Source organism: Gambusia affinis, linkage group LG06, assembly GCF_019740435.1.
Source record: "Gambusia affinis linkage group LG06, SWU_Gaff_1.0, whole genome shotgun sequence".
Lineage (NCBI taxonomy): Eukaryota > Metazoa > Chordata > Actinopteri > Cyprinodontiformes > Poeciliidae > Gambusia > Gambusia affinis.
In genome coordinates, this window is record NC_057873.1 from 20,619,740 (window position 1) to 20,644,635 (window position 24,896).

Genomic DNA, 24,896 nt, shown 5'->3' on the forward strand with positions numbered 1-24,896 from the left:
GTAGGCGACAACAGGCTAATTAAATACATTAAATATAGCGTTTTCCATTTCTCTTGACGGCCTGATGAGAGAATGTTTAATATACATATATATTTTTTTTTTCCAGTACAATGGCGACACCTAATAGCCAACACGTGGAGTTACAACTCAACCAGGAAGTGAACATTTAATTTGAAAGGGACTTTATGTGAAAGATTAAATCAAACGTAATTGTGAAATGGAAGGGAAATTCTAGATTAATATTTTTTATTTATTTACAAATACAAACTTGAAAATGTGGATACATTAGTATTCAGGTTTTAGATTTAGATCTCAGCCATTCTAATATATATCCACCTACCTCTTGTAAGCATTGCTTCTCTCCTTCAAGTATATGCCGAAAATGACCCCAAACTCACACAGTCTCTTATGCAGTGCAAAAAGACTTTATTGAAACAATTTATGCAAAACAGTTCTGAAAGATGCAATACCTAAATTGCTTCGTTTACTTTTTAGGACTATTTAAACAATTCGACAACCTCTTCCATACAAAAATATGTTTAACAACTTAATCTACAATTACATTGCAAAAACATCAGTGGAAATGTTAAGGCACTTGATTATCACAAAAAGGCCAGTGACAAATGTTTCACTTATTTGGTTCTTTAGTTAGCAGGAGATGCCAACAACAAGAAAATTAAAAATTAAATGTTTATATGGTAGCTAAAGACCATGGTGGAGGTAAGATGATTCAAAACCTTACTTCAACATATTCACTCTTGACAACAGACAGACACAGCTTAAATTGGTCCCATGAGATCAAGAATGGCTTCTTGAATTTTGCATGTAATGACCAAAGATTTAAAATGTATAAATTAAACATTTAAGTGATGATTTCAACAAACAACAAAAACTATTAAATGGCAGTGGAATCTGTATCTCCATCTACCAGAAGGTGGCAGTAAAGATTGCAATGTTTGTATAAAACGTGCAGAGTATTTTTCTAGTAAAGACAACTAAAGTAAGGCCCTTTTTAAAAACAGTTTTTCTGCAAAATTAGTTTTATTTGGCACTTTTTCTAAGAGTGTGAGAAAATGAATAGGCAAGAGCTGCTCCTTAAGCATACAAATGAGGTGGAACAGATGACTGTACAGCAAAGAGATGTTGGAAACAGAAATGTTACACCTGCATGAACAGTATGCAAAGTCCTAGGAGTTATAAATGTATTAGAATATTTTTTTTTTGCTGAGGACTTGTTTAATCTGAGAAAAAGTATGGAAAAAAAAAAAATCAAGAAAGCAGTATGACATCAGACAAAGCCCTAGGTGATTTTGTTTTACAACCAAAACAAAAATAAAGCCACTGTTGGCAAGGCATTTTTAGTGAACCTGTTTACTGTGACCTAAACAGGTGCTTCAACTGGCCATATATATATATATATATATATATATATATATATATATATGTGTGTGTGTGTGTATGTTTGTCTTTCACAGAGCTTTATCGTGAAGATAAATCTACTATCCTTATTGTCCTTCACCAAGATGGAAGACTATTTTTGTCTTCCTCCATTGCGGAAATGTGAGACGCAGATGCTCTTCTGCTGGTTTTTCATTCCTTGCAAATGCACCGTTTAGTTTTGTGCACATCGTAGCTTGTTTCAGAGGTCATTGTTGTCTTGTGTTTTTCTCCCCAATAATTCTTCCAAAAAGAGGCACAGAAGTGGTAGTTTTTTGGCAAAGTAACAATGAGGATATCAATAATGTGTCATTTATTTGTGATGGTTCAGCTACTTGTCCTTCCTTTGTTTGGCGTGACTTGGAACCTGAATAAATCTCCTGTCCCCCCCCCCCCATCATGTCCTAATACATAAATGATTAATTTACTATCTTTCCGTCAAAGGTCCAATATTGCCACGTATAGAACCGGTGGACAAACACTGGCTTAAGAACAATTATTTTTTTCCACCATTTATAACTTCCCAAAGGGGAAAAAAAGAACACTAGGTCTCCTCGTCCCACAGGCAGAGCTGTTTCTGGGGTACGTAGTAGGTGAAATGGTAGCCCTTGCTGCAGCTCCTTATGCCGCACTTGTATGTGGTCCCTTTGGCCGTGCCGTCCCGGCTGCGGCAGTACTTCAGCAGACACGGGTACCACTCCAGACGGAGGCCGTACGTGCAGAGACACGGCTGCCACAAGTCTTTAGTAGAATGACAGGCCTGAAAGCTGGGCGCCTCCGTCGTCTGAGGCAGGACCTCAAATATTGAGCTGTCTACTCCTGCAATACAAAGGCAAATCTTGTCAACAGGAGCTAAAACAAAAGCATGTCATCACACTGGTGTCTGGAACAATCTTCTTATTTCACTCAAATTCTGTGTGGATCTGAAGAGGGAAAACAAAGTGTGTTTTTTTTTTTTTCGAAGAGGGCAGATGGTAGGCTAAGAGATGAGCTTTGTCATGTTAAACAGATGCTTATGTGATTCCCTCTGGATATGATGGTGCTTGTTGAACCATGACCATCCGGAGTGTTTTCTTTCAAACATAGCTGTCAGTGAACAAAAGTGCTGTCACACTGATTGTCGTCAGCACTGACAATCAGGCTTTATTGCTGCTACAAACCCAAATCTGACCTCAAATAGCTATAAACATACAAAAAACATAAATAATGTTGCCAGATATGCAAAGACAAAGTAGAATAAGATAAATGCTTAAACGACAGATCTGATTACCTTTCTGCAGCCAATACTTCACATCTGACGCCCTGGTGTAAATGGCCTCATGAGCTTCGCTGCACATGTTGTGGATGTGGGAGCTGAGCTGCCAGGCCCGGCTGAGATTCACAGCGGAGCTCATCGTCAGCTGCTCCAGCCCTTTTCGCTCCTCTGCCAGGCGAATGACATGAGGATTTTTCTAAAGAGAAACAAATGATTAGATTCTTGAAGCTCAATGTATGGTGAGATGCACCAGGTGCACAGTGATAAAAAAAAATAATAAAAAAAACAATGGTTAAAATTAATTAACTTGGTTTATTGTGTGTTTTTTTTATGATTCCCACAAAAGATTTTTTGAGGGACTACCGTTTTGAAAAAAATAAATAAATAGTCCTATACAATGCAACATTGTTTATAGTCTCTCTCAAATTATGGTGAAGTCTACTTACAGGGTTTCTACTTAATTTTCAGAAACAAATTTCCAGAAATAACTTTCCAGTGTTTAAACTTCTTAACTAAATATTTCTGGCAAATGTTTCTACAGCAGCCAGGTACTGCATATAAAAAAAGAAAAAACAAGAGGGAACAAAGGAATGAAGGAAGAAGGGCCTGTAGGCGCAAAACTAAAAGGAAACAACAAAGGAAGGAGGACACAAGGAAGTAAAGAAGGTCAGAATAAATGAAGGGAGGAGACAAGGAAGCAAAGAATAAAAGGACAAAACAGAATAAAGAAAACAAGGAGGCAAGGGGGTGAGATGACAACCAAGGAATGAAGGACAGAGGTAAGGAAAGGACTGTTGATACAATGATGACATAATAAAGGAAGGATGAACACAAATAAAAGACGACAAAAAGGACACAACAAAGGAAATAAAACAACACAAGGAATAATTGGAGGGAAACAAAGGAATAAAGCACAACAGAAGGAAGTAAAAAGGATGAATACAAGGTAACACACAAAAAAGGAAGTGAGGACACAAGGCAGTATACCAGGGGAAAAAAACAGATCGACTCATAAATAAAAAGGAAAGACAATACTCAAAGGGAGACAGCATATAGTTTGAAGATAGACATATTTTCCATTTTCTCATCTGTTTTTTCAGACCTGAAGAACAATGAAGTCTACTTTTCCAGACTGAGGGGGAACCTTGCATTTGCCAAAGACATAAAAATCTCCAACTGAGAAAGATCTTAAGTAGCTTCTTCTCCATGTTATAGGTTACACCTAAACATAGCTCTAGTTTATCCAGTTAGATGCTTTTTCTGTCCAAATAATTCATTGGTACGAGTTAAAATGGTTAAACATTACACTGAAAGATCTCATTCTCTGTAATAGGGTAGGTCATCCTCTTGCTTATGCAGAAGGATGATCCACAGTGATCCACTAGTTTGAAACGCGTTCCGGAAACAAAAAGCTGACAAACTGTAAATTAATGGCTTCGCCTGAGGCCTCTTCCTCTTACTTTATTAAATGTGAGCTGGCTCACAGGACGACTAGATCCGGTGCGTCATACCTGTCTGAGTCGCGCCATGGACTCACTGGGGATGATTTCATTACGGTTGAGGCGAGAGATGAAGCACAGCGCCTGGTACTGGTTCTGCCCCCTCTCCAGCTCACCCAGGATCAGCGCTCGGAATATCTTCACTTCCTGCAAGAGGCCAGGGAGGATGAACGCATAAACAGACGACTCCAGAAGGACACTGCAATAAGTTACCGTTTATGTCCGCAGCCCATGCAGATTACAGCTAATATTCTTTCCACTGCGGCGCTTTTCCAGACACTCAAAGTATTTCAATATGTGGAGTTCAAAGATGTTCAAACAACTGTCTGACTACAGTAAAGAGGAGTTTATGTTCACTGTGCCAATAAAGCCTCATCTGACAGTTTGTTGATACTTTTATTGTGCGTAGGCCTTCTCAGTGTTGTTACAACGGCGCTCTGGTTATTTGCAGTGTCAAATTAAGGTTGCTGCACAAAGTTCTCTTTGAAAAAAGAGGAGGGAAGGGTGGGGGAATATTTCCTTGGTATTTTATTTGGAACTAAATTTGTAGTAAAATGTAAATAGCAGGAGCACAAAATAACTTTTAAAAAGTGTCGCTTTTTGGCGTGTCTATGACAGATCTGGCACCAAACCAGAGGCCATAAAGAGTCCTGACGGGGAGGGGCGTCCAAAGCATGATGGGAAGCTGAGAGAGCAGAGCAGAAGACCTGTCTTTCTATTCATCAGACACCCCCCACTCCCTCCTCTCTGAAGCTCCACAGCACAGTCCCAAACACCCCTCCTCCACTTTTCACACACCGCTCTGAAATGAATGAGTCGCTGCAGAGTAGTAGAAATAGATAAACATTCAGAGATGACCCAACAGAGCTCTCCTAAAACTCTTTGGTCTTCGCGTTCTGAATTGGGGGTGAGGGGAGTGAGTTACCACAAAAGTGACACATCCTACCTCACAAGTGTCTTTTTTTTTTCTTTTTTTTTTTGCTGTGCAGATTTGGACCGGTTACTCGGTCTGAGAGCCACTTTTGCCTGTGAACGGATCTCCTGGCAGGCGTACAGTACAAGCAGGGGTATTTATTACACAAGACAATCATGCAACACCATTTGACCTTTGGAAAAGAAAAACCACTGAGCAAATATTGATTACATCTCTGCAAGCTGGCCCGGAGACCGCAGAGAACCGCAAGAACACAGACAGAGGAAATTAGAAACCTCAGCTCTTTCCATGCGGAGATAATAATAAGACAAAAGCTGAAATGATTAAAGAGGACGTCAAGACTGGAGGAGCCTCGCATATATCACAGTGTGATATAAGGGAGAAGGTGTACAATGCTCTCACTGGGGACGAGCAAGTTTCATCACATGTGGGGGAACGCAGAGGCCGCAACATTGGAGACCTCCCATATTGCAGACACATGGGGCTGAACTGCCATGCTGTTTGAGTAGGCAGAGCGAGAAATGTTCTATTTGCCCCAGGGTTTTCTGGGTAATTACAGAGAAGCAGTCCAAAGATACCGCTGTAGTACCGACTCCAGGCTTACGTTTAGCATACGAGATCTCCTCCTCCACTTTGATGTTCTGTGTTCTGATTAATGATTGCCTACTTGTGCAAGGAAACAATGGTGCCGTCTGTGGCCAAATCACCCCCGGACAGTAAAAAAAAAAAAAAAACGGATCTCAAGGTAGAAGCATGGCATTTGGCAACACTAGATTTATTCTTGAACTCAGGGCAGAAAAAAAAAAAAGCACTGCTGTTGTACCCGTTTGCCAGATACAAATATACAGCAGAAGAACAGATGTAATAAAACCAGAAACAAGCAGAGCCAGCTAAACTGGTGCAGTTGAAAGGTAGAAGGCACGTTATATCTTGCTTGCTTAGCTCTGACTAGCTTGAGTGTTGCACTGATTAGGTGTTCAATAGAAGTCTTTGATTTACTCCAGTACAACCAAGTGATGTCGCTTCCTGGAGGTCTCTGCAGAGAAACCGATTTAGAAGACAAAAACAAATACATTCAGGCTCTTATTTTTGCGTGTGAGAAAAGATGCCAAACAACTTTGTTTGGCATCTACGTCAGTCTCTGCTTTATGGAGGATTTCAGCTGATCCACAAAGGAGTTTCATTTTTGTTTCCAAGGTCTTATTGGTTGATTGGTGTTAAATAGTCGTGAACAAGTATATCAATTATAGTAATATCTGATCACTACAGATCTGTCTTCAAATTGTCTGGTGAAAGGAATCAGACTATTTTGAACACGACCCGCATTGATCAGTGACCAACTGGTCAAAAATCCTTTTAGTCAAGAAATTGACCATTCCCATGTCAACCAGTCTAACTACATTGAATTGAAATGTTCACACAGTGTTATGGGGACTATTGCTTGCACCTCCTCCAAAAGAATACGATGTCTTTTGATCCGCACTGTACAGTGTGCAAGTTGTTAGTGACAGAAGAGACATTGCAGTTACCTAATTTCAGCATTAGCTGGGTTCTAAAGAGGAAATCAGAAGAAATATAAAGTTGTTTAAAAGTAAAGTTGTTTACATCTGTTGGAGAAAAAGGCTGGATTTAAAAAGTGTTGCTAGTAGGCCTGTCACGATAGCAAATTTTGCTGAGCGATTAATCGTCTCAAAAACTATTGCGATAGACGATGGTATTGTTTGAAGACCTTTTTACACTGATTTAATGGAAATGACATAATAATACATGCGATTTCCTGCCAAAGATAGATACACTTTATTTTCAAAAGAACACTTAACACTGGAACTGATAAAATAAACAAAACAACCAAAAACAAAATGGATTCTCAGTCTCCATTAACAAAAATGTACTTGAATAAAAACACCAAAGTGTAAATAAATACTGGATTCAACCAAAAGAGTGCAGATTATGAAGTCTGTATACTATATTGCCCTTCAGTAATCATTAGATTTAAATAGAGAAGATGGGCACATCGACTACCTGATGCAATAGTTCACACTACACGTTAGTTCACACCTACATTTTCCCTTTAAGAGAATCTTAGAACTTTGGTCATTCTAAGATTGTCGCTTGCGATCATCCTGTAGTGTGTGTGGTGTGAATGAAACAGACTGATGGCAGTAAGCATGCAAATGAGTTAGTTGCAAAAGCAAAATCATTTAAAATTGCTGTGAAGCTAGTACCAATGAAAACTGGAAGAAAACCTGCTATTTCTATGCCTCCGAGCAAACTAAAAACATAAAAAACTTAAAGGAGAAACTGCATTTATTAGCAATTAGGAGGTTTTTTATGTAAATTGTTGCATAAGTTAGGTCAAGTTTTAACTGATGAACCTTATCTTTTTATTTGCAAGCTTTAAAGCAAAAGTTCTCTCCCTGGTAATATCAACAACCTTTTCAGCATGTCAATGTTCTTCTTAGGCTTTCTAACAAACCATCATTTGATCCTGGTGCGTAAAACCAGGGAGAGAACTAAAACATGCAGGATGCCGGCCCTCGAGGACCGACTTTGGGCACTCCTGCTTTAAAGTGAAAATCAAGTCATAAAGCAATTTGTCTGGTCTTTCCAAAAGAATATGAAGATTTCAAATAGACGTACGTAAATAGACATAGTTTTATTAATATTAGTTAATAAAACTAAAGCAAAATGTAGGAACAGCAAATACTGCTTTCATTAGGAGACTGGGCAGTAGGAAGGTGCTATTTCCCATCTATGTGAAATAAATGATTGTCAGGAAGTGAGGGTGTCAAAATAAAAACAGATGTATTGGAACTTTCTAGATCTGGAGCTCTCAAGGCAAAGGAAAAGCATCATTAATGATGTTACTAAAGCCATTGCTGCTGAACATCAATCTGAAGAGGGCTATTAGGTCATTTCCATGCAACATTAAGTCCATTATTCTATGGTGAGAAAGGATTTGCACAAGTGGAAAATATTTAAGATAGTTGCCAAACTTCCATGGGATGGACATCCAAAAACAGTTGTTCCTTTATTTTAGGATGTTGTGAAGGCCAGATTATTTTCTTGTATCATTTCTTCCAGATATGCAAAACCTTGTTGGTGTCTTTCCATGGAAACTACAACTGATATGCATGTCATGCCTTCTGTACATGCCTTTTTTCATGAATGAACAGTACTTATTGACTGTGGTTCACATAAGTATTGATGTATACAACCTTATGTCATTTGACATAGCAAGGCAACAGTTTACAGTTCTCCAATAGTGTTACCGTACAGCAACTGAAATGAGATAAACATTTGAGATAACAATCAGATCTACCACTGTACTTTTAAAAGTTTTGTTGGGTCTAGTGGGCCTTTATTTGAAAGTAGTTTGACAGGAAACAGGGTAACGAGAGAGTGAGAAGACATGCGGCAAACGTCACCAGGCTGGGAATCGAACCTGCGACCACCACCACGAGGACTAAGGCCTCAGTACGTGGGTCATGCTTTGGCCCTACCTCACCACAGAACCCCCAGTGTTCTTTATGTTGAAGGTAGCCATATTAAATATTGAGAAAATTCAAACAAGCCCAGACTAAAATTCTGACTTGAGGAAGAGACTGGGTTGATTACGCCAACTTGGTTATATACAATTCAAAATACATAGTTAATAAATGAATGTATAAAGAGATAATGGTCAACATATCAGACAGAAGAGAATAATATTACTTGTTATATTGAACAAGGACTAATTTTATCAACTGTTTAAAGCTAACTTGTATTTTCGTACAATGAACATGTCTACATTGGAAATAAGAAACCAACGTATCCCAGTTAGCTTTGTTCCCATACCTGAAAACACTAAATAACTGCAGCTATTTTTACAGGTATGCAACTTTGTGCACTAGCGCCGCTTTGTGGTAACGGTCTAACATTACAACCAGGTGCTGGTAAAAACAAGACACAAAAAGTATGTTTTTTCTTTCATTGCAATTTCATACCATTGAACTTCTAGAGTGGAACCTAAACACTTTTGTAATTTTAGTATCCCAACACTGTCCTTAAACACAAAGGCAGGATACCTAATATTTGAATGATATGCCTCCAGATTTTTGCTAAGTACCAAATAAGTTTAAAAATTTTTTTTTTTTTTTTTTTTTTACCACTTCACAAAATGCATCTTCCCAGCTAAACTTTTTAAAAGATCTTTCTGGTTAATGACATAAAATAAGATGAAAACTAAACTTCTTAAACTGGCCCCCTGTGGGAAGATAAAGTAACATTTAGCACACATGATGTAATCCTGGTAGTCCAGGCATAGAAATCCTATTAAACCCTTTATTTAGCACTCTAAATGTTAACTGTTCACTGAATGATGCATTGTTGCAATAAAAACAAACCACCTTTGATTTTCTAACAGTGCAGCTGGAGTATATCTGAGAGCAGCGGAATTAAATGTTTGCTTAGACAAAATAAACCTCTGACGTCCACCTGAAAATCGCCAGTTAGACGTGAAAACATCCTTGTTTTTGCAGGCACACTTAAAACATATGCACAAGAGTGTATATAACACAATTGTGATGTTAAGGAGGGAATTTTATATGCTACAAGGCAGGCAACAACAAAAACACCTGAAGAAAGTAAAGACATCTGAGCAGGCAGGTGATCAAAACAATATGATTTTCAGCTTCTTTGACAGACTGGTGACCTGTCCAGGGTGTACCTCGCCTCTCGCCCGAAATGTTCACTGGAGATAGGCACTAGCACACCTCCGGACCCCGCAAGGGACAAGGGTGCAAGAAAATGGATGGATGAATTTTCAGCTTGACCAGCCAACCAGCGAACAAATCAGTGAACGGCCCACGCCTAAGCATTAAAAGGTGCTAACAACAACTGTATTCAGAGTGGGAGTTGGTAGAGAGGTGTTTAGAAACGAAGACAGGAGGTTAAAAATGGGACAGCAGCTAGAAGGAAAACAAATGTTGATGGAAGCATGTTGGCTGTTCAGCCAACCAACCACTTAATGTAAACAGGGACCTTCTGAATCCAACATGCTGGAGGGGTCCTGTCATCCCATGCTAACAGAGAGGTGTGTGCAATGTTGGGAAAAGTACAAAAAAAAAAAGCTGTTCAAAGCATCACCCCAATCATGAATAGGCTCATAAGTAAGTTTGTTCTGTGGCACTTGGCTGACATGGAAATATTGTTTATGTTTGATCTGTAACAGACCTTATGGTAATATTTCTTTCTGTGATTTCTGTTACAGAGGAATGGATCTGACGGGGGAAGCAAGAAAAACTATGAAAGAAGATTGCTTTACAGTAGATATTTCATGTGTCTTGTGTTTGTTGACAGTGTTTACTGTCATTTGCTGCTACATATGCAAAATGCACATTTCTTTTGATCAGTTTAAAAATATGTCATTCAAAGAATGACATATTTGCTTAACATTATTTTGCTGTTTATGTAGAATAGAATATACTTTATTGATCCCCGAGGGGAAATTGCTTATTTGTTGACAAACTACGCCATTGAAAAGTGTTAAATACTAGTAAATACAAATATAACCATGAGCGATATAAAATTAGTAAAACAAAAAAGTATACATGATATTTTAAGTAATTTAATTACATAACATGCATAGATACATAATTAGATAACATGCATGTACAATATCAGCTTAAAAGTTAGCAAAAATGCTAAAGCGCTAAACATTATTAATAATGTACTGTGGCTTAATGGAAGCGTGGCCATCATTGGATCTTTTTCTTTTTTAAATACTGTTAATATTTACTGTAAACATCAGCATCAACATTGATTTTCAGACAATTTTGAAGTTCCCTTCCTCTTGGTCTTTCTAGAAAACAAAAACATTTTTTAAGATACTTAAAACAAATCTAAAAGTGAGCATTACTCTGAGTGAATTACAATTTGCAAATGAATTGTTTAAGACTTCACAGGTGTGATTCTCCATTCCCGTTTATAGTTTCAGCTGTGAGAATATATATTCAGCAGAAAATCTCCAGCTGTAAAGTACATGTGTGAACAGCAACTGCAGGAAAAGAATTACAGCCCAAATTGTCCACAATTTTTCTGAAACATGCCCAGTGTTGTGTAAAAAAAAATGCCTTATGAGGGGAATCATGTTTCTCTGAGCAAATGGAGAAGATAATCACTTATCCTGCAAAAAGATAATCACTTATCCTGCAAAAAACTGCTTATCCTGCAAAAAACTGCTCAAATGCAGCAAGTTTTGGACCAAATATATCAAATTGACAGAGCGAATAAGAAAACAAAACATCCATAAACTGGAGAATTAAAAGCACTCAATAAGCATTTACAATGTGATCTACATTGGGTAAAGAACTCACCCATAAATTATTGTATTTCCTTTAACCTAAAAAAAATTCAAGGCTTCCAGACATAATTTAGAGAAAATCACCAGGTATGGACATTAAAAATCAGAAAAGAAGAAAAAATAAAATAAAATCTTTGGCTTGTCTTTAAAAAAAGTGACTCAATCCCATAATTAAGAGGATGGCATAGCTGTGACTCCTTTTCCTCAAATGGTGCAGCATGAATGTCAGCACAGCTATAAATAATCCACATAAGTACAGATTTTGTAACTTTGCTCACTTACACCACGAGTTTTAGTCCATTTGCAGACAAACTACCGCTGGATACCAGCCAAACACAAGTCTGTATTTATGCACCCTTGAAACTGGGACATACTAAGATGTGTTCCACAGAAAAGAGAGAGAGCAAGCGAGAGGGCGAGAGAGAGAGAGAGAGAGAGAGAAAGGCTTGTTTCAATGGTAGCTACCTTCAGTGGGCCAGATTATTTAAGGAGGCCCACAAAAGCCCATTCACGCACTGAAAGGGTTCCATTTACAGTGAAACTTCACTGCAAACTACCTAGCCAAACACAATCATGGCAAGAGAAAAATTGGCAAAGATTTGTGCATATCTTTTTGGGTGCTTAACTAAACACACAAGATGACACTTGAGTGGGAGAATGGTTATTCACATGTAGGCACAAAAAGTGTACGGATTGCAGCCCGTGCGGAGGGGGTTCTTCCTGTTTTAAATCCCCTCTAACACCCTGGTGTGTTGATAAGGGCAGCTGAAAAGGACTGCTAGCCAGCCACACATTAATGAGTCATTTGAGATCAATGCGAGTCTGTGAAGGCATTCTAACCCTGGCTGAAATGATTTGTTGACTGACCTTTAAACTTGAACTGTTTTAGCTTGTTTTTTTTGTTTTTTTGTCATTGTATAAGATATGAAATTTAGGTGCATTTGTCTTCTTTTTCCAAAAATACAAGTGATGATTTGCCTTTTTTTTGTTGTTGTTTTGAACACCAACTCCTCTAACGCCCCGTTTTAGAAAAAAACGACGTAGGTTTTCCTTGTGTGGTGATAAGTAGGGTCTCTGCCTTGGAGTAAGAGAAGAGCCAGTCAAAAAGCACAGGTGTGGCCAGGGATTAAAGAGCAGTTTGGGAGACGGAGTTGGAGACGAGCGCAGACAAAAGGAGCAGGAGAAAAAACCGCTGAGCTAAGAAATGCTTGAGTTGAAGTTAATTACAGATGCTCCAAAGGAAAGAATGTGGAGTCACATTTAGGGCTAGTCACACCTGGCTGCCCAAAGAGCGAACCAATTAGTAAACAGAGTCAGTGAATGGACAATCAAAACACAGGAGGTCGTAGAAAGAAAGACACGCCCTTTGGCTATTCTGCTGAAAGGAATGCTGCAATGCTCTTAACATCAACTAAGAAAGACAATTATCACTGGCGTCAGACTCCTGTTTTTAGGACACACGAGCTATACGAACTCTCCATAGCCTACCACCGGAGAACTATGAATTCATTTGCACACAGTCTGGATGTAATTAACCAGACAACCAAACAAAGTTCATGGAGACTTTTGTATTCAGGAAATTAGAGGAAGGCAAACAGTGAGTGCTAACAGGGAAGGAAATGAGGCAGATAGATAAGGGATAAACAACAGAGATGGCTGCAGAGCCATTTGACCTCAAAATGTTACTCCACATTTTTCATATCCAGCTTCAGGACAAAAGATTCCAGTAATATTTATACTAAACGACAAACATTCAAAAGGAATTAGTCTAAACAGACAAAATTAAAGTTTAAAATTGATGTAGTTCTGCAGAGATTATCCAAATTAGTCTTAAAAGCAAAACTATTAAAATACATTTGTTTTTCTCATTTTTTCACAAATAAAAGGCAATAAGTGACTAACGCCCCAGACACCAGGACGGACCAAAAACTGAATAGGCTGTCGACGTATTTGACGAAAGGGGACATTTGAGGATGATTCAGTTAAAACTGAGGCTTTGGCACCTTAACCCTTTTCTTTGCTTTTGTTGTTCCCAAGAGCATTCCTAAAACTTGAATGATTGTTTGAAAAGATTACAAGTATGTAAACTACAACCCATTACTGCTTTCTCCTTGTCCTTTAACAGCTACTATCTTTGTCCTAGGTGGTAAGCCAAGTACTCAAGACCATCATCATTGTTCCTCATCTTCCTTTGCAGCATTGTTAATGAACATCTGGCCTGCTGGTGGGAGGGAAACAAAGGATAAGGACACCAGCTGGCGCAAAAGGGCCATGAGAGGCCAAAGGGAGGCCACATGGGACCAGCCACAACACAACCCTGGAAGAAGGTAGTTTGTAAAGACTCCAAGTCAGCAGGGAGTAAAGGATCAAAAGGGCTTCATTTCATCTGTAAAACATTCCACTTCGTTCTCGCAAAGTGCCACAACATGTGAGATTAACTTCATTGTACATCGTAAAATAAAGCAAAAAAAAAAAGAAACATCTTTATTGAATGGAAGGTACAAATAAGCTTCACTAAAGCTCCACAAAAAAGAAATGATATTCTCATCACTTACAAAGTATTATCAAGACAACCTACCTGACAAGGAAACGGAGGCTAATGTTATCTTGATTTTAAGGAAGGGGAAAAAAAGCACTCAGGGGATGCTGGTCATATCTTCCCAACATTGATCTGACTAAGACTGACTTAGAAGACATCCTCAATCACACACTTATTGTACCGGAACATTTTGGGACAGTTATCTAAACATTTACTAAAGGTTACAGATTTTCTAACCTCCAGGAAATCTTCACCCGCATGTTTTCTAAAGGTCACTGATTTTGTAACATCTAGGGAACTTTTAAGGTTTAAGTAATCTTCAGGGAACATTTAAGAATACATCCGCCCACTGCTACCAGCAGGTCATAGTGCCAGTGTTGAAACAAATCTCCGAGGAACATTTAAGGAATGTGCTCTTGAAGATTCTCTAAATGTTAGGAAAGCTCTAATCTTCAGTGAACACCAATTAACCTTTACGCAATGCTCCTTGAAGACTCCACTAAGGTTAGTGTTTGCTGAGGATAGCTTGTAAAATACTGATAATCTACTCAACATTGTGACTACCAGAAAAAAAAAATTATTGGATGCCTTCATTCAAAGATTTGTTTCATTATAATGTATTTTGCCCTATATTTTAAAAAGGGGCAGATATCTAAAATAAATAAATAAATAAATGGCCAAATGAAGATAATCCAATAAGCAATGCATCAAATTAAAAATTGTCCAAGCACCCTTCCCAAAAACAGCACTTAGACTAAGCCATCAACTGTTTAAAAAGGATTGCGATATGTAAAGCATGCAATTCCTTGACCTGCATCTTCATAATACCAGGTAAATGTTGGATGGCCTTTTAGTGACTGAGTGATGATTCACAATCGCGTTGTCTTCTCAACAGAAATGTTGGAAATTTTCCTTTGCACTATTATACATCTGATTCAGAAGCATTTCCTGGAGCTGGTGACACTTACCTGCAAGGACTTTAACAAGTTAGTGCAGGTGACAAAGCGAGACAGTGTTTCAGGCTTAAGCAAGAAACAAGGTGTGGCAAAAATGTTCAAACTTGTGACTGACGTACACGACAAAAACACGTCATTAATGCCTCTCTTGGAGACCACAAACAATTCTTAAAGTTGATGACTTCCCAAAGGTTCTCCCACACAGAAAATTAACTTTGCTTAGTAAAGGTCAAAGTCCAAGCTCAACAAAAACACACCAACTGAATCAGAAATTAAACACAAACACCAGTGTAACAGTACAGTAAAAGCTAACAAACCTGCCTTTCCACTTGTAACATACGGTTTGCCATGAGGGTGTGTGGAATCTCCAATTCATTTAAGCAGAAAACTCTTTGTTTGGGATAGCTTTGTGCTTTGAAGATTCCCAAAAGCACATTGCAGTGAAGTGACCTGAGAGAAACAACTGTAACCGATAGACAAGCAACATTTTTTTAGGTTGTCAGGAATTGCAAATAAGTTCAACTACTCAAGCCCTCTCACCACAGTACCATTATTTACAAAATCCAGGCCCATTTAGCATGATAATGAGAGATGGTGTCAAGTGGCCTCCAGTCGTCTGTTGATGGCCTGACCCATCATCACAACAAAAGGTCATTCCTGCACCGTCTCCATTGATGTGGATTCACTTTCCACAAAACAAGGGTGATATGAAGGCGTATTTTTCAGTTTTTTTGTGGGAAACCCACAAAAATCACTATAACCTTACATTTTTAAATACTTTATTACATAATAGCTTGTTAGTAAAAAAAAAAAATCTATCAGGTTCACCTAGACTACTGAAACTATGCAATTAATTGGAGACAGAAATTTTTTATTCTTTATTGACCATTAAGGATCACTTTCAGTATGATCAAAGGTTAACTCATATTCAAATGTTTAACTCACTCTCTAGCTGAAGCATTACTGCACTGCATACTTCATTTGGTTAAGTTAAGAAGTCAGATACAAGTCTTAGAACAATGGAAGACCTTCAAGGATTGGGGTTGCAATTCAACTGGTATGGGTTCTTGATCCATTTTAGAATTTAAAGTAAAAATGTTAGTGGTAAAGCATATCTATTCTATAAATAGAGATAAAAACAGCACTTAAGAGTTGACAAAAGCCTAGTTTTGACTGCTAGTATGGTTTGTGTTGTGTCATTTTTTATAGCCAAGTCAAAATGTTTAAATGCTTAATGGATTGCTGTGAGCTCTTCAGTTGTTAGCTTGCGAGCGAGAAACAGAAAGTTTGGTACTTTCAGTGCAGTTCCCAAAGAGGGAGAACAAGTTCAGAGCCATAACAATAAACACTTCTCCAGAAGACATAAAAATCCTCTTTTTGTTGTATTCAGATTTTTTTGTTTAGGATCACACTCCAGGGAGACTGACACCACAAATCACTTCAATTATTTCAATATTTTTACTTTGCATGGGCAGATTTACAGGATCATGGTATACAAAAGTTTTAAAAAGTTACTCTCAAGGCAACTCAGATCTCCGAAATACTTCATCCTCGAATCAAACACGTTTCAGTCGGAAAAATACGTTTGATTCAGTGGTCCTTTTGCTGATGGTTTAACTACAAGCCAATTCCTTCATGACTTGGAAATGCAAATTCGAACTTCTGAAACCGAAACCTTCTTCGACAATATGTGCCGATTTATCAACATTATAAAAGACGTGATTGATGATACGCAGAGTCCAGCCCCAGACAAAAACAGTGCGTCTTATTTTGACAAATCGAAGAACAGGCCAAGATTGGCACAAGTTTTTTGTGCCAGTATGTGCTTGAAGGGGTAGAAACAGACTACTACTTCAACACTGGAGCTATTTTAATAGGAAAAGTCCTTGAGTCATCAAGTCTTTGCATTCCCTCACAATCCTGGATTGATTAAACCAATTACTTGGTAACAGACGTAGAACCACGTTGGTACAAGCTGGTTTGACATCTGGAGATATAAAAACAGTCCATGAAATATGCAAGACATTTCCCTTTATATTAATCTGTGAGACGTGGTTTATGTTCAGCACAAGGCCTTCCACAATCTAAGGCCGTAAATGGTGTCAGTTACAGAAGGGGAAGCAGATGTGAAGTGAACTGGCAGAAAGCTGTTCAATCAGAAACGCGTTTCTCTTCTGCTGACAAATAAACAGCATCAACATCCTGATGTTGCTGACCTTTGGAGTTGGTCATTTGAATGTAGCAAAGGTAAACAGCTCTATTTTTCCACAGAATAAGTGACATGTCATCATGTTATTGATGGAATGCTCTTATTTAAGAGTTCCTGTGTGGTTTTAAGTTGAAACACAGTGATGTCCATTTGCTGTGCTTTACTCAAAACTGACTCAGAAACATTGCGAGCTAGCTAAACCACATCATCTTTTCCATATGTCCAGATGCCTTCAGAACAAACAGTGTTCCAGGAGTACAGCTGATCCTTTGGGGGGGAGATTGTTGCATAGATAAAGCTCCCTTTCAGATTCAGCAGACCTCTCCAGCATATAATGTCAATAACATTTACTGCTTTTGTTTTTCTTGTCTTGAAGTCTTAAGAAAGAACCCAGTGAAGGATGATTTCATTTGTTAATGATCCCAATGTTACTCCACATAACCAGTAAATAATATGTTCTACATGCCTTCAAGTAGTAAATTAACCAGTTCATCTTATCCCTGACAGACTGACAGCAAAGCACCATACTGACTCTGTTTAACATTCCTGTGAAGATGCACGGATCACGTTCATCCCAACTGTATACTTATGGAAGCTGGAATTGGCAGCTTGTCTGACTTTGCATAAATCTTTGCTGGACAAGAGCTGAATGGAAACCACATGCAGCAGCAGAGAGGGAAGAGAACAGAAAAGGAGGGAGAGCAGAAGGTTGACTCTCCAACTGGAAAAGATAAATCAACCAGCGGAAAAGTAAAGTGATCTAAGAACGTTTTATTGGCTTCGTTCAAATAAACATAACCACATGCATGCGGAAGTGTGGGCGCAGGCACACGGCCATGCAGCAGCCAGGGAAACACTCCTGGTTTGCTGATAAATGATGTACCTGTCCGTCTCTCTGTTGCTTTGTCACCAATGATTTCAGATGACGGCCTCCTCTCTTTCAACTCTAAATTAGCTGTTTTGGTTAGCGAAGCAGACATGCAGATCAAAAAGGTCAGACATGCCCACCTAATCCCGGCAAATCTCCCCCCTTCACATCTCGCCAGCTTCTGTGTGACAACAACCATAACAGACACATGCCTTTCTAGCGTTCTGAGCTCTCCACAGATTTTTATGCGTCTCTTTGTGCTCGTCGTCTGAGATGAAACATAACCCCAAAATAATTCAGCGCTGACCGGGGTGAAGACGCTCGATGAGCTCATCTACTTTTGGAAGAATGGTAAACGTGGCCATTTATAATCTCCTCTTTGACTGGACACGTGGGCTGCTGAGGTTTCTGCGGGCGTCCACATCTGGGGAGCAACATCTGTCCTGGTTTCTGCTAAAACTCACGCTTTGATGGAGATGGATGAATGAAACTTTCTAACAGAGCTCAGACATGGTTTTACAGGAAATTCTTCAAGGGGTGGGTTTTACGCTTTGGGGAGATTTCTGTAAAGCCGTAAATATGCGACTCTTCATGCATGCTTTGGGGTAATGATGTAGCCGAAACCAAAACCCTGTAGCGTTGGCAGATTTCTATGAAAAGAACGGAAAGACATGATAATAGGATGTCAAGGAAAGCTACCAGGGGTTTCTGAATATCTGCCTTCTGCATGGTCTGACGTGAGATTCTCAAGGAATATATTGTATTAATTCAATTTGGATAATCTTAACTCACAAGGCAGGATCAACAGCCTCTAAATTATTGGCTGCTTAGTAAAGTGCATTACTCCTTTTTATTGTTCTGCTGTTTAAAATAATAACACAAGTTTGAGGTGATATTGGCCAGTACCCGACTGCTTTTCAGATACTGCATGTCACCAGTTGTGTTTCTTTTTGTCAATAGAGGAAATATTTCATAAGTCTTAAACTATATCTGATATTAAACTACATCTGATTACATGTAGTCCAAATTCCTCATTTAGTCATTTCACTTCAGGACTAAGTGGAAAGTCACAAAATAGGAGCCAACATAAATGATACTTGTCACATGCAGTGCATGGCCATGTTTTCATACAGCGCTTACAACAACAGGTGAGTTTTGAGACAAATGCAGTAGGTACACTACAATAAGGAGATCTAAACTCTCATAAGTACCTGAAATATTCAGTATTACAAGTGAGATACTTGTAATACTGAAAAGCCCCCAACATGCTCAGTTGGGGGCTTTGACTTTTCCTGTCGGAATTCTGATTTTAGTTTCCAACAGAGAATTAAAAAAAATAATAATAATAATAATATTTCCATGTTTAAAATGGAAACGTGATGAAGGCATGCAAGTATAACTGCATGCCTTCAGTATCCATGTTTGTTCCAGGTTTTCTTTTCAATATTTATCATTTTAATAAGCAAGGGAAAAGTGAAAGTTCATTCAGGCAGCTAACAAACAGTGTGCAGCAGCATGTGGGGAAGTATACGGTATATATATATCACTTTGTCCTTTGCACTTCTGCCCGTTTTCTGGGAAACCAATAAATGGTCTTCAAACTATAAGGCATGTAATAAAATGAAAACACACAGCAGCCTATTTTCTAAAACTAGTAAGTAGTCTAAAGAGGGGCCTTGATTAGATTTTGTCTCTGAAGGGGAACTTATTAGGTTATTAATAGGTTTTGTATTAAGTTAAGTGAAAGTTGCCCCCTTTCCTAGGTGATAGAGTAAGCTGGAAAAGTGTAAGTTTTACAAACTTCAATGAAAACTAATGGCTAAAAATGTTTGTTAGTGAGAAAATGATTACACTACATAATATTAAACCAAAGCCATGTTTCAAAATATGATTAAAAATCCAGAACATTGACCTGTCATTTATTACATTAATACAATATTAACCTCCTCTCACCTGTTTAAAGTCCGCTACAAAAGTGATGAGGGTTCCATCTCCTTGCTTAAATTCTAGCGATATCGAGTCTCTCTCACTGTCCGCCTCCAAAATCTCCTCGGTCACCAACCCGTCTGAGAGCCGGACCCGAACCCGAAGCTCCGACCCGAGTCCCACGGCAACCATCAGCACCAGGGTGCAAAGGCGAGCCAGAGTCCGAACGGAAGGCGCAGAGGTGCAACCCGCAAACATCCCCAAAGACGCAAAACTGAACCGGACGGAGCGAAGAATCGTGGCGAAACCTGAAGGTCTGAGTTCATATCCTCCAACTGTCTCCCACACTTCTCTCCACCTCCACCTCCTTTTGCGCTAAGTTTTTTCCCTCATTTTCAAAGCTAGGGGAGGCTGGAGGTTTGTGGGTCACTGCCCCATAGGGTGCCGTTGTGTGCCGATACTTTCCTGAAGTGTGAACGCAGTCATGGATATCAGAGCCGCTGAGTAAAATCTCCGCTTCTCATTGCTGGTAACCTCCTTCCATTGAAAAAGTTGCTCGCTTCGGTGTTGTTGAGATCATGCGCAGTTCACTCCTCCGACAAACTCTACAACGGTCCCACGTTGCTTCGCACTCTACTTTGTGTTGATGCCTTTTCTCGCCTTTCCCCCCTCCTTCTGAAATTTATGCAGTTCCGTCACTTCCTGCCCGTAGGTATCCCACTGCTCGTCAACCCTCCAAACCAAACTTTCTGCGCTGTGTGCGAGAGAGGTGTTGGTAGTAAACTCTTAAAGTCATACCAACCTCTCAAAACTCTGCCCATCCCCCTTAAAGGGCCTCATGTGATTCTCTGGCACTCCAGCAAGTACACGTAGGATAATAATACCCCAGCAATTATAACAAAGGTGCCATGAGGAGCTGTAAATCACCGAGTTTGTTTCTTTCTTCATCGCTGTTGTTCTTCCGATGTAGGCATAAATTAAAGGCAAATAAATTGCAGCTGTTGGTAGAGGAAAGAAAAACAAACAAAAATAGTAATTCGGTGTATTGCAAAGGTTTTCCTAATCCTTGATTTATTTATATTTTTTTTGCGTGTGGGTTTTGTCACCACAAGCTTTTTAGATTTTATTTTGTTGGCTAATGAAATCTTAAAAGTGTGGCAAGTTGACTCAGAAAGGCTGAGGCAGCTTTCACTTTTTAATTACAGCTCCATGCTTTACACAGTTTTCATAGCTCCAGCTCTTTTGGATTAAACGGAGAACAACTGTACATAGCAATTTTCCAATTTTGCACCTCCTTAATTGGATTTAGGTCGGGATTTTGGCTGTGTGTTTTAGGGTTGTTGTCATGCTCTAAGGACGGAGAACCTCCACTCCAGCAAGAAGTCTTCAGCAACCTATTCCAACTTTTAACTGCATGTTTCAGCTGTAGATCAGCTCCCGCACACCTGATTCAAATAATTACATTGCAACATCCTCAGCATACCGATCTAATTACATTTTCTGATGTGTGGCAGAGGGATGGAGTCCCAGAGGAACAGGGTTATGGACCACTGCCCTCATTGGTTAGTGGCAAATTGCAAACAGAACATCTTATGACTTTGTTTCAACAATTACCTTCTTTTTTTCCACTCTTCCATAAAGGGCAAATTTGCAGATTGCAGAACATTTGTTGAATTGACAGATTTTCCCCCTTCAGCTGTAGATCTCTGCAGCTCCTCTAAAGCCACCTCTTCTTTGTTCCACAGTGTTTTTTTAACTAACCTCAAAGAACTTGGTAGAACATCTGTGTTTATCTAAATTTGTCTAAATGTCTAAATTTCACACACATCCACTTAATAGCTCAAAGAGTTCCAAAGACAAGTGGTTTCACAGGATTTTATTGGAAGGGGTTAAGAGTAAATAGATCTAAATCGTTTTCAGATTTTTTATTGGCAAAAAAAAAAAGATATTTAAGACAATTTTCTGCTTTAAGGTTGTATTTTGGCAATATAAAAAAAAATGCTACCACCACACAATCATGTCACTTTTGGATCAGCTGTTTATAATTCAAACTCTCTAGAATTTGGGTTGAAGGATCATAGATGCCTCTTCAATTTGATGAAACAACACTTAGTTTTCCAGCTAACAGCTTGTAAGAAAGGTACAAAACAAACAAACAAAACGTCTATAGGAACTACTCTGACATTTTTGGATAAAACTCTTTTCTGGCTAGGCATTTGTGGGAAAAGTACTCGTTGTTTCATCAACGTAAAGAAGATAAGAGAACTACCTGCCCATGGTCATAATCTTTTTGTCATCCCCACTTCAAAAATGTAGACATGGATAATTGTATCTGCTTTCTCTTTTGTTTATTTATTTTTTTACTCTTCTTGCTACTGGAGAAACTGGCTACAGCCCAGTAGTCTACTCTGTCTTCACCTGTTTGTCAGAATTGACAAAGATGAAAACGATCTACCTCACCAGAGTGATTTTAATGTTTTTTTCCCCCTCCCCTTAAGTCTTCACACTCTAGGCACAAGTTCATAAATAAACTGTCACTGCCTCGCTTGGTGGCTAGGAGGTGTTGTAGAAGTGCATTGATTTCAAACCGCCTTGCCACCTTGGTTAATCACACAGGGATGGACAGAAGGTGTCTACAGTAAATCCCAGTTTAAAGTGTTTTGCAAAAGGGTCTGCAGAATGAGAAGTGTGTGCAATCCACTTACTGGAATGTCCCACTGGAGTTTAAATAAACCCAAAAGTTTAAAAATTGAAGATTCAGCTGTAACAGATATTAGAAATATTCTTGCCTTCAATCAGGTAATTACTACCTCTATCAGATGATTGACTGTTTTACAACTGAAAAAAGAAAGTTAAGGCTACTACATACATTGTACATTACTCTGCAGAGGTTTGTGCATATTCAAGGTGGACTCAAAATGTACATCTGCCTGACACGTTTGCGCAAAGGCTAATTTTTATGATCGCGCACTCATGCTCCATGTTGCCCAATGAACTGTTTGGCGGGAAACAGTGTTCACATCGAACTGTTTTGTACGTGACACGGAGCTGTCACCTGTCAGTGTGGTTCATAGAGTGACAGTCACGCTGTGCGACCTTGTAACTACTTGCTTTGAGCAAAGTGTCGCTGCCAGCTATTGCCTGGGCACATGAACTATGATGCAAATAATGCCAGAGGTGAGTCTTTTAAATTTAAATTAAATTAATTGATATTTTTTCTCTGGTGTGCATTGATCCCATTTGTAGGGATGGCAAACTAGTGAGCTTCATCCCTAGTTTGGTTGAATAACCACTTTGTTTTTTTATTTTTATTTTTTTGTGCTAAAAGTCAAATCAACTATCTGTCCTTGTCCGTTAATGCCATGGTTGCAATTGTAGGAAATTAAGAAATTTGTCACGAGAAATGTTGGAAACTGAAATGCTCTATCCGGAGACTTTGTGCTTGGTGTCTTTGCGGCTCACAGAATATGAACATTATGCCTGAGTACATGGGAGCCTGAACTTCCCTGTTTTCTTCTTGCACAGTTTTTGATTTGTCCTTGTAGCTTCCTCAAAGGAAATATTGACAAACCTCATTAGAGAGCTGCCATTGTTGATAAAAGTTGCCTATCATCTCACCACAAATAGGCAGATTTCCTCTTTACGTCTAATTATTGTCTCTGAGGTGCACATTTATGTGAAGCACTGCGATCATGTTGAGCCGAGGCCTTTATTGGTGACCCCAAAAGTGCCAGCACTCTGGAGACGCTGGAACCCAGAAGTAGTTGCTTCAGCCAACGGGAAGGCAAACAGAAGACTTTACAGCAGCGCAAACATTGTTAGGTGGAACCGAGAAACCAAGCTGAGTCATGGGTCCTGATAGGTTTGAGGAATGGAGGTAATTCAAACACTCCTCTTTCTTTTGAAGTGTCACTCTCAAGCATTCACCAGTTATGTCTAACATGCATGGACCAAGAGAGAGTAATGACATGCATGTTTCCTTCTTGTAGTTTTTCTCAAACCTTATTACACCCGCAATATAATTCCTATTATGCAATCAACCAAAGTATGGTGTTGTTTTACTCTTCAATCGACATAGTGTAACATGGGTTCAAAATGTCTATTTGTAAGTAAACAAGTCTTTTTGTTGCATTGCATCATTCTCAAATCAGTCTGAAATGCACGCAGCAGTTCAAAGTCTGGTTCTGTGAGACTATTTAACAGGTTATTCAGACTGATAGCAAAAACAGACTCAAGCTTCAGTGTACAGAAGAAGTTTATGATTAACAACCATGTTGTCCTGTGGTAATCACTGGCACAATCTGTAGTATATGGTTAACCATGTCAGCATTTCGTCTCATTATTTTGTCTGTCTGTGAATGAGAAGCAGAACAGTTGTTGTGTAACTCTATTATCAGACCGCGCAAGAGGAAATGAAATACAATTGTTATCCAAACTTGTTTTCTATTTACTTAAACACTGAGCAGGCATACCACACTAATAGGAATGCATGTTCCTATTAATGGAATATAGATTCCATTAATAGGGCGAAGATGGGAGGCAGTTTAGCCTCCAGAAGACACTTCCCATGAGAAGGACACCAGGGGTTTGTCTTGTCAGTCTCTTCACATTCTCCATGTGACAATATGGCTCATTCTAATAATGCAGCTGCAGAGGCTCATTGACTAAACACATTAATTTCTCCAATCGCCTGCAGTTATGATTTATGGAAACGGCTTTAAATCTCTGCTTTGTTTAAAAGGGACTACACTCATTTATCAGTAAACCCGACTTGAGCCTTTAGTTTAGTTTCCTATTGTGTTCATACACATTCGAATAAAAATAAAAATAAATAAATCTTGATCATGGTGTTTGCAAAGTGATCCTGACCTGGCATTTCCTATCTTGCTGTGAGAAATGTGAAATATTTTCAATCTTTTATTTGGCACCA

At 38.9% G+C, this 24,896-nt stretch overlaps 1 protein-coding gene across 1 annotated transcript; it reads right to left on the reverse strand.

The window, feature by feature from the left end:
• Nucleotides 1-409: 409 nt before the first annotated feature.
• Nucleotides 410-20,820, reverse strand: oafa (OAF homolog a (Drosophila)). The gene is made up of 4 exons (XM_044120583.1): nucleotides 19,994-20,820; nucleotides 4,204-4,338; nucleotides 2,708-2,888; nucleotides 410-2,256 (listed from the first exon to the last, which is right to left on the reverse strand). Exons 1-4 carry the CDS (start codon nucleotides 20,222-20,224, stop codon nucleotides 1,982-1,984), a joined length of 822 nt encoding a protein of 273 aa, XP_043976518.1. The 5' UTR covers nucleotides 20,225-20,820; the 3' UTR covers nucleotides 410-1,981.
• Between the last annotated feature and the right edge of the window lie 4,076 nt (nucleotides 20,821-24,896).

What these genes read in the sequence shown, in the direction of transcription:
- oafa (XM_044120583.1), bottom strand. Translation starts at nt 20,224, where the DNA reads ATGTTTGCGGGTTGCACCTCTGCGCCTTCCGTTCGGACTCTGGCTCGC. An exon ending in TTGTAGCGGACTTTAAACAG is followed by an intron (nt 4,339 to 19,993) that starts GTGAGAGGAGGT and finishes GGCCTCTTGCAG; the next exon opens with GAAGTGAAGATATTCCGAGC. An exon ending in GAAGTATTGGCTGCAGAAAG is followed by an intron (nt 2,257 to 2,707) that starts GTAATCAGATCT and finishes TTTGTATTGCAG; the next exon opens with GAGTAGACAGCTCAATATTT.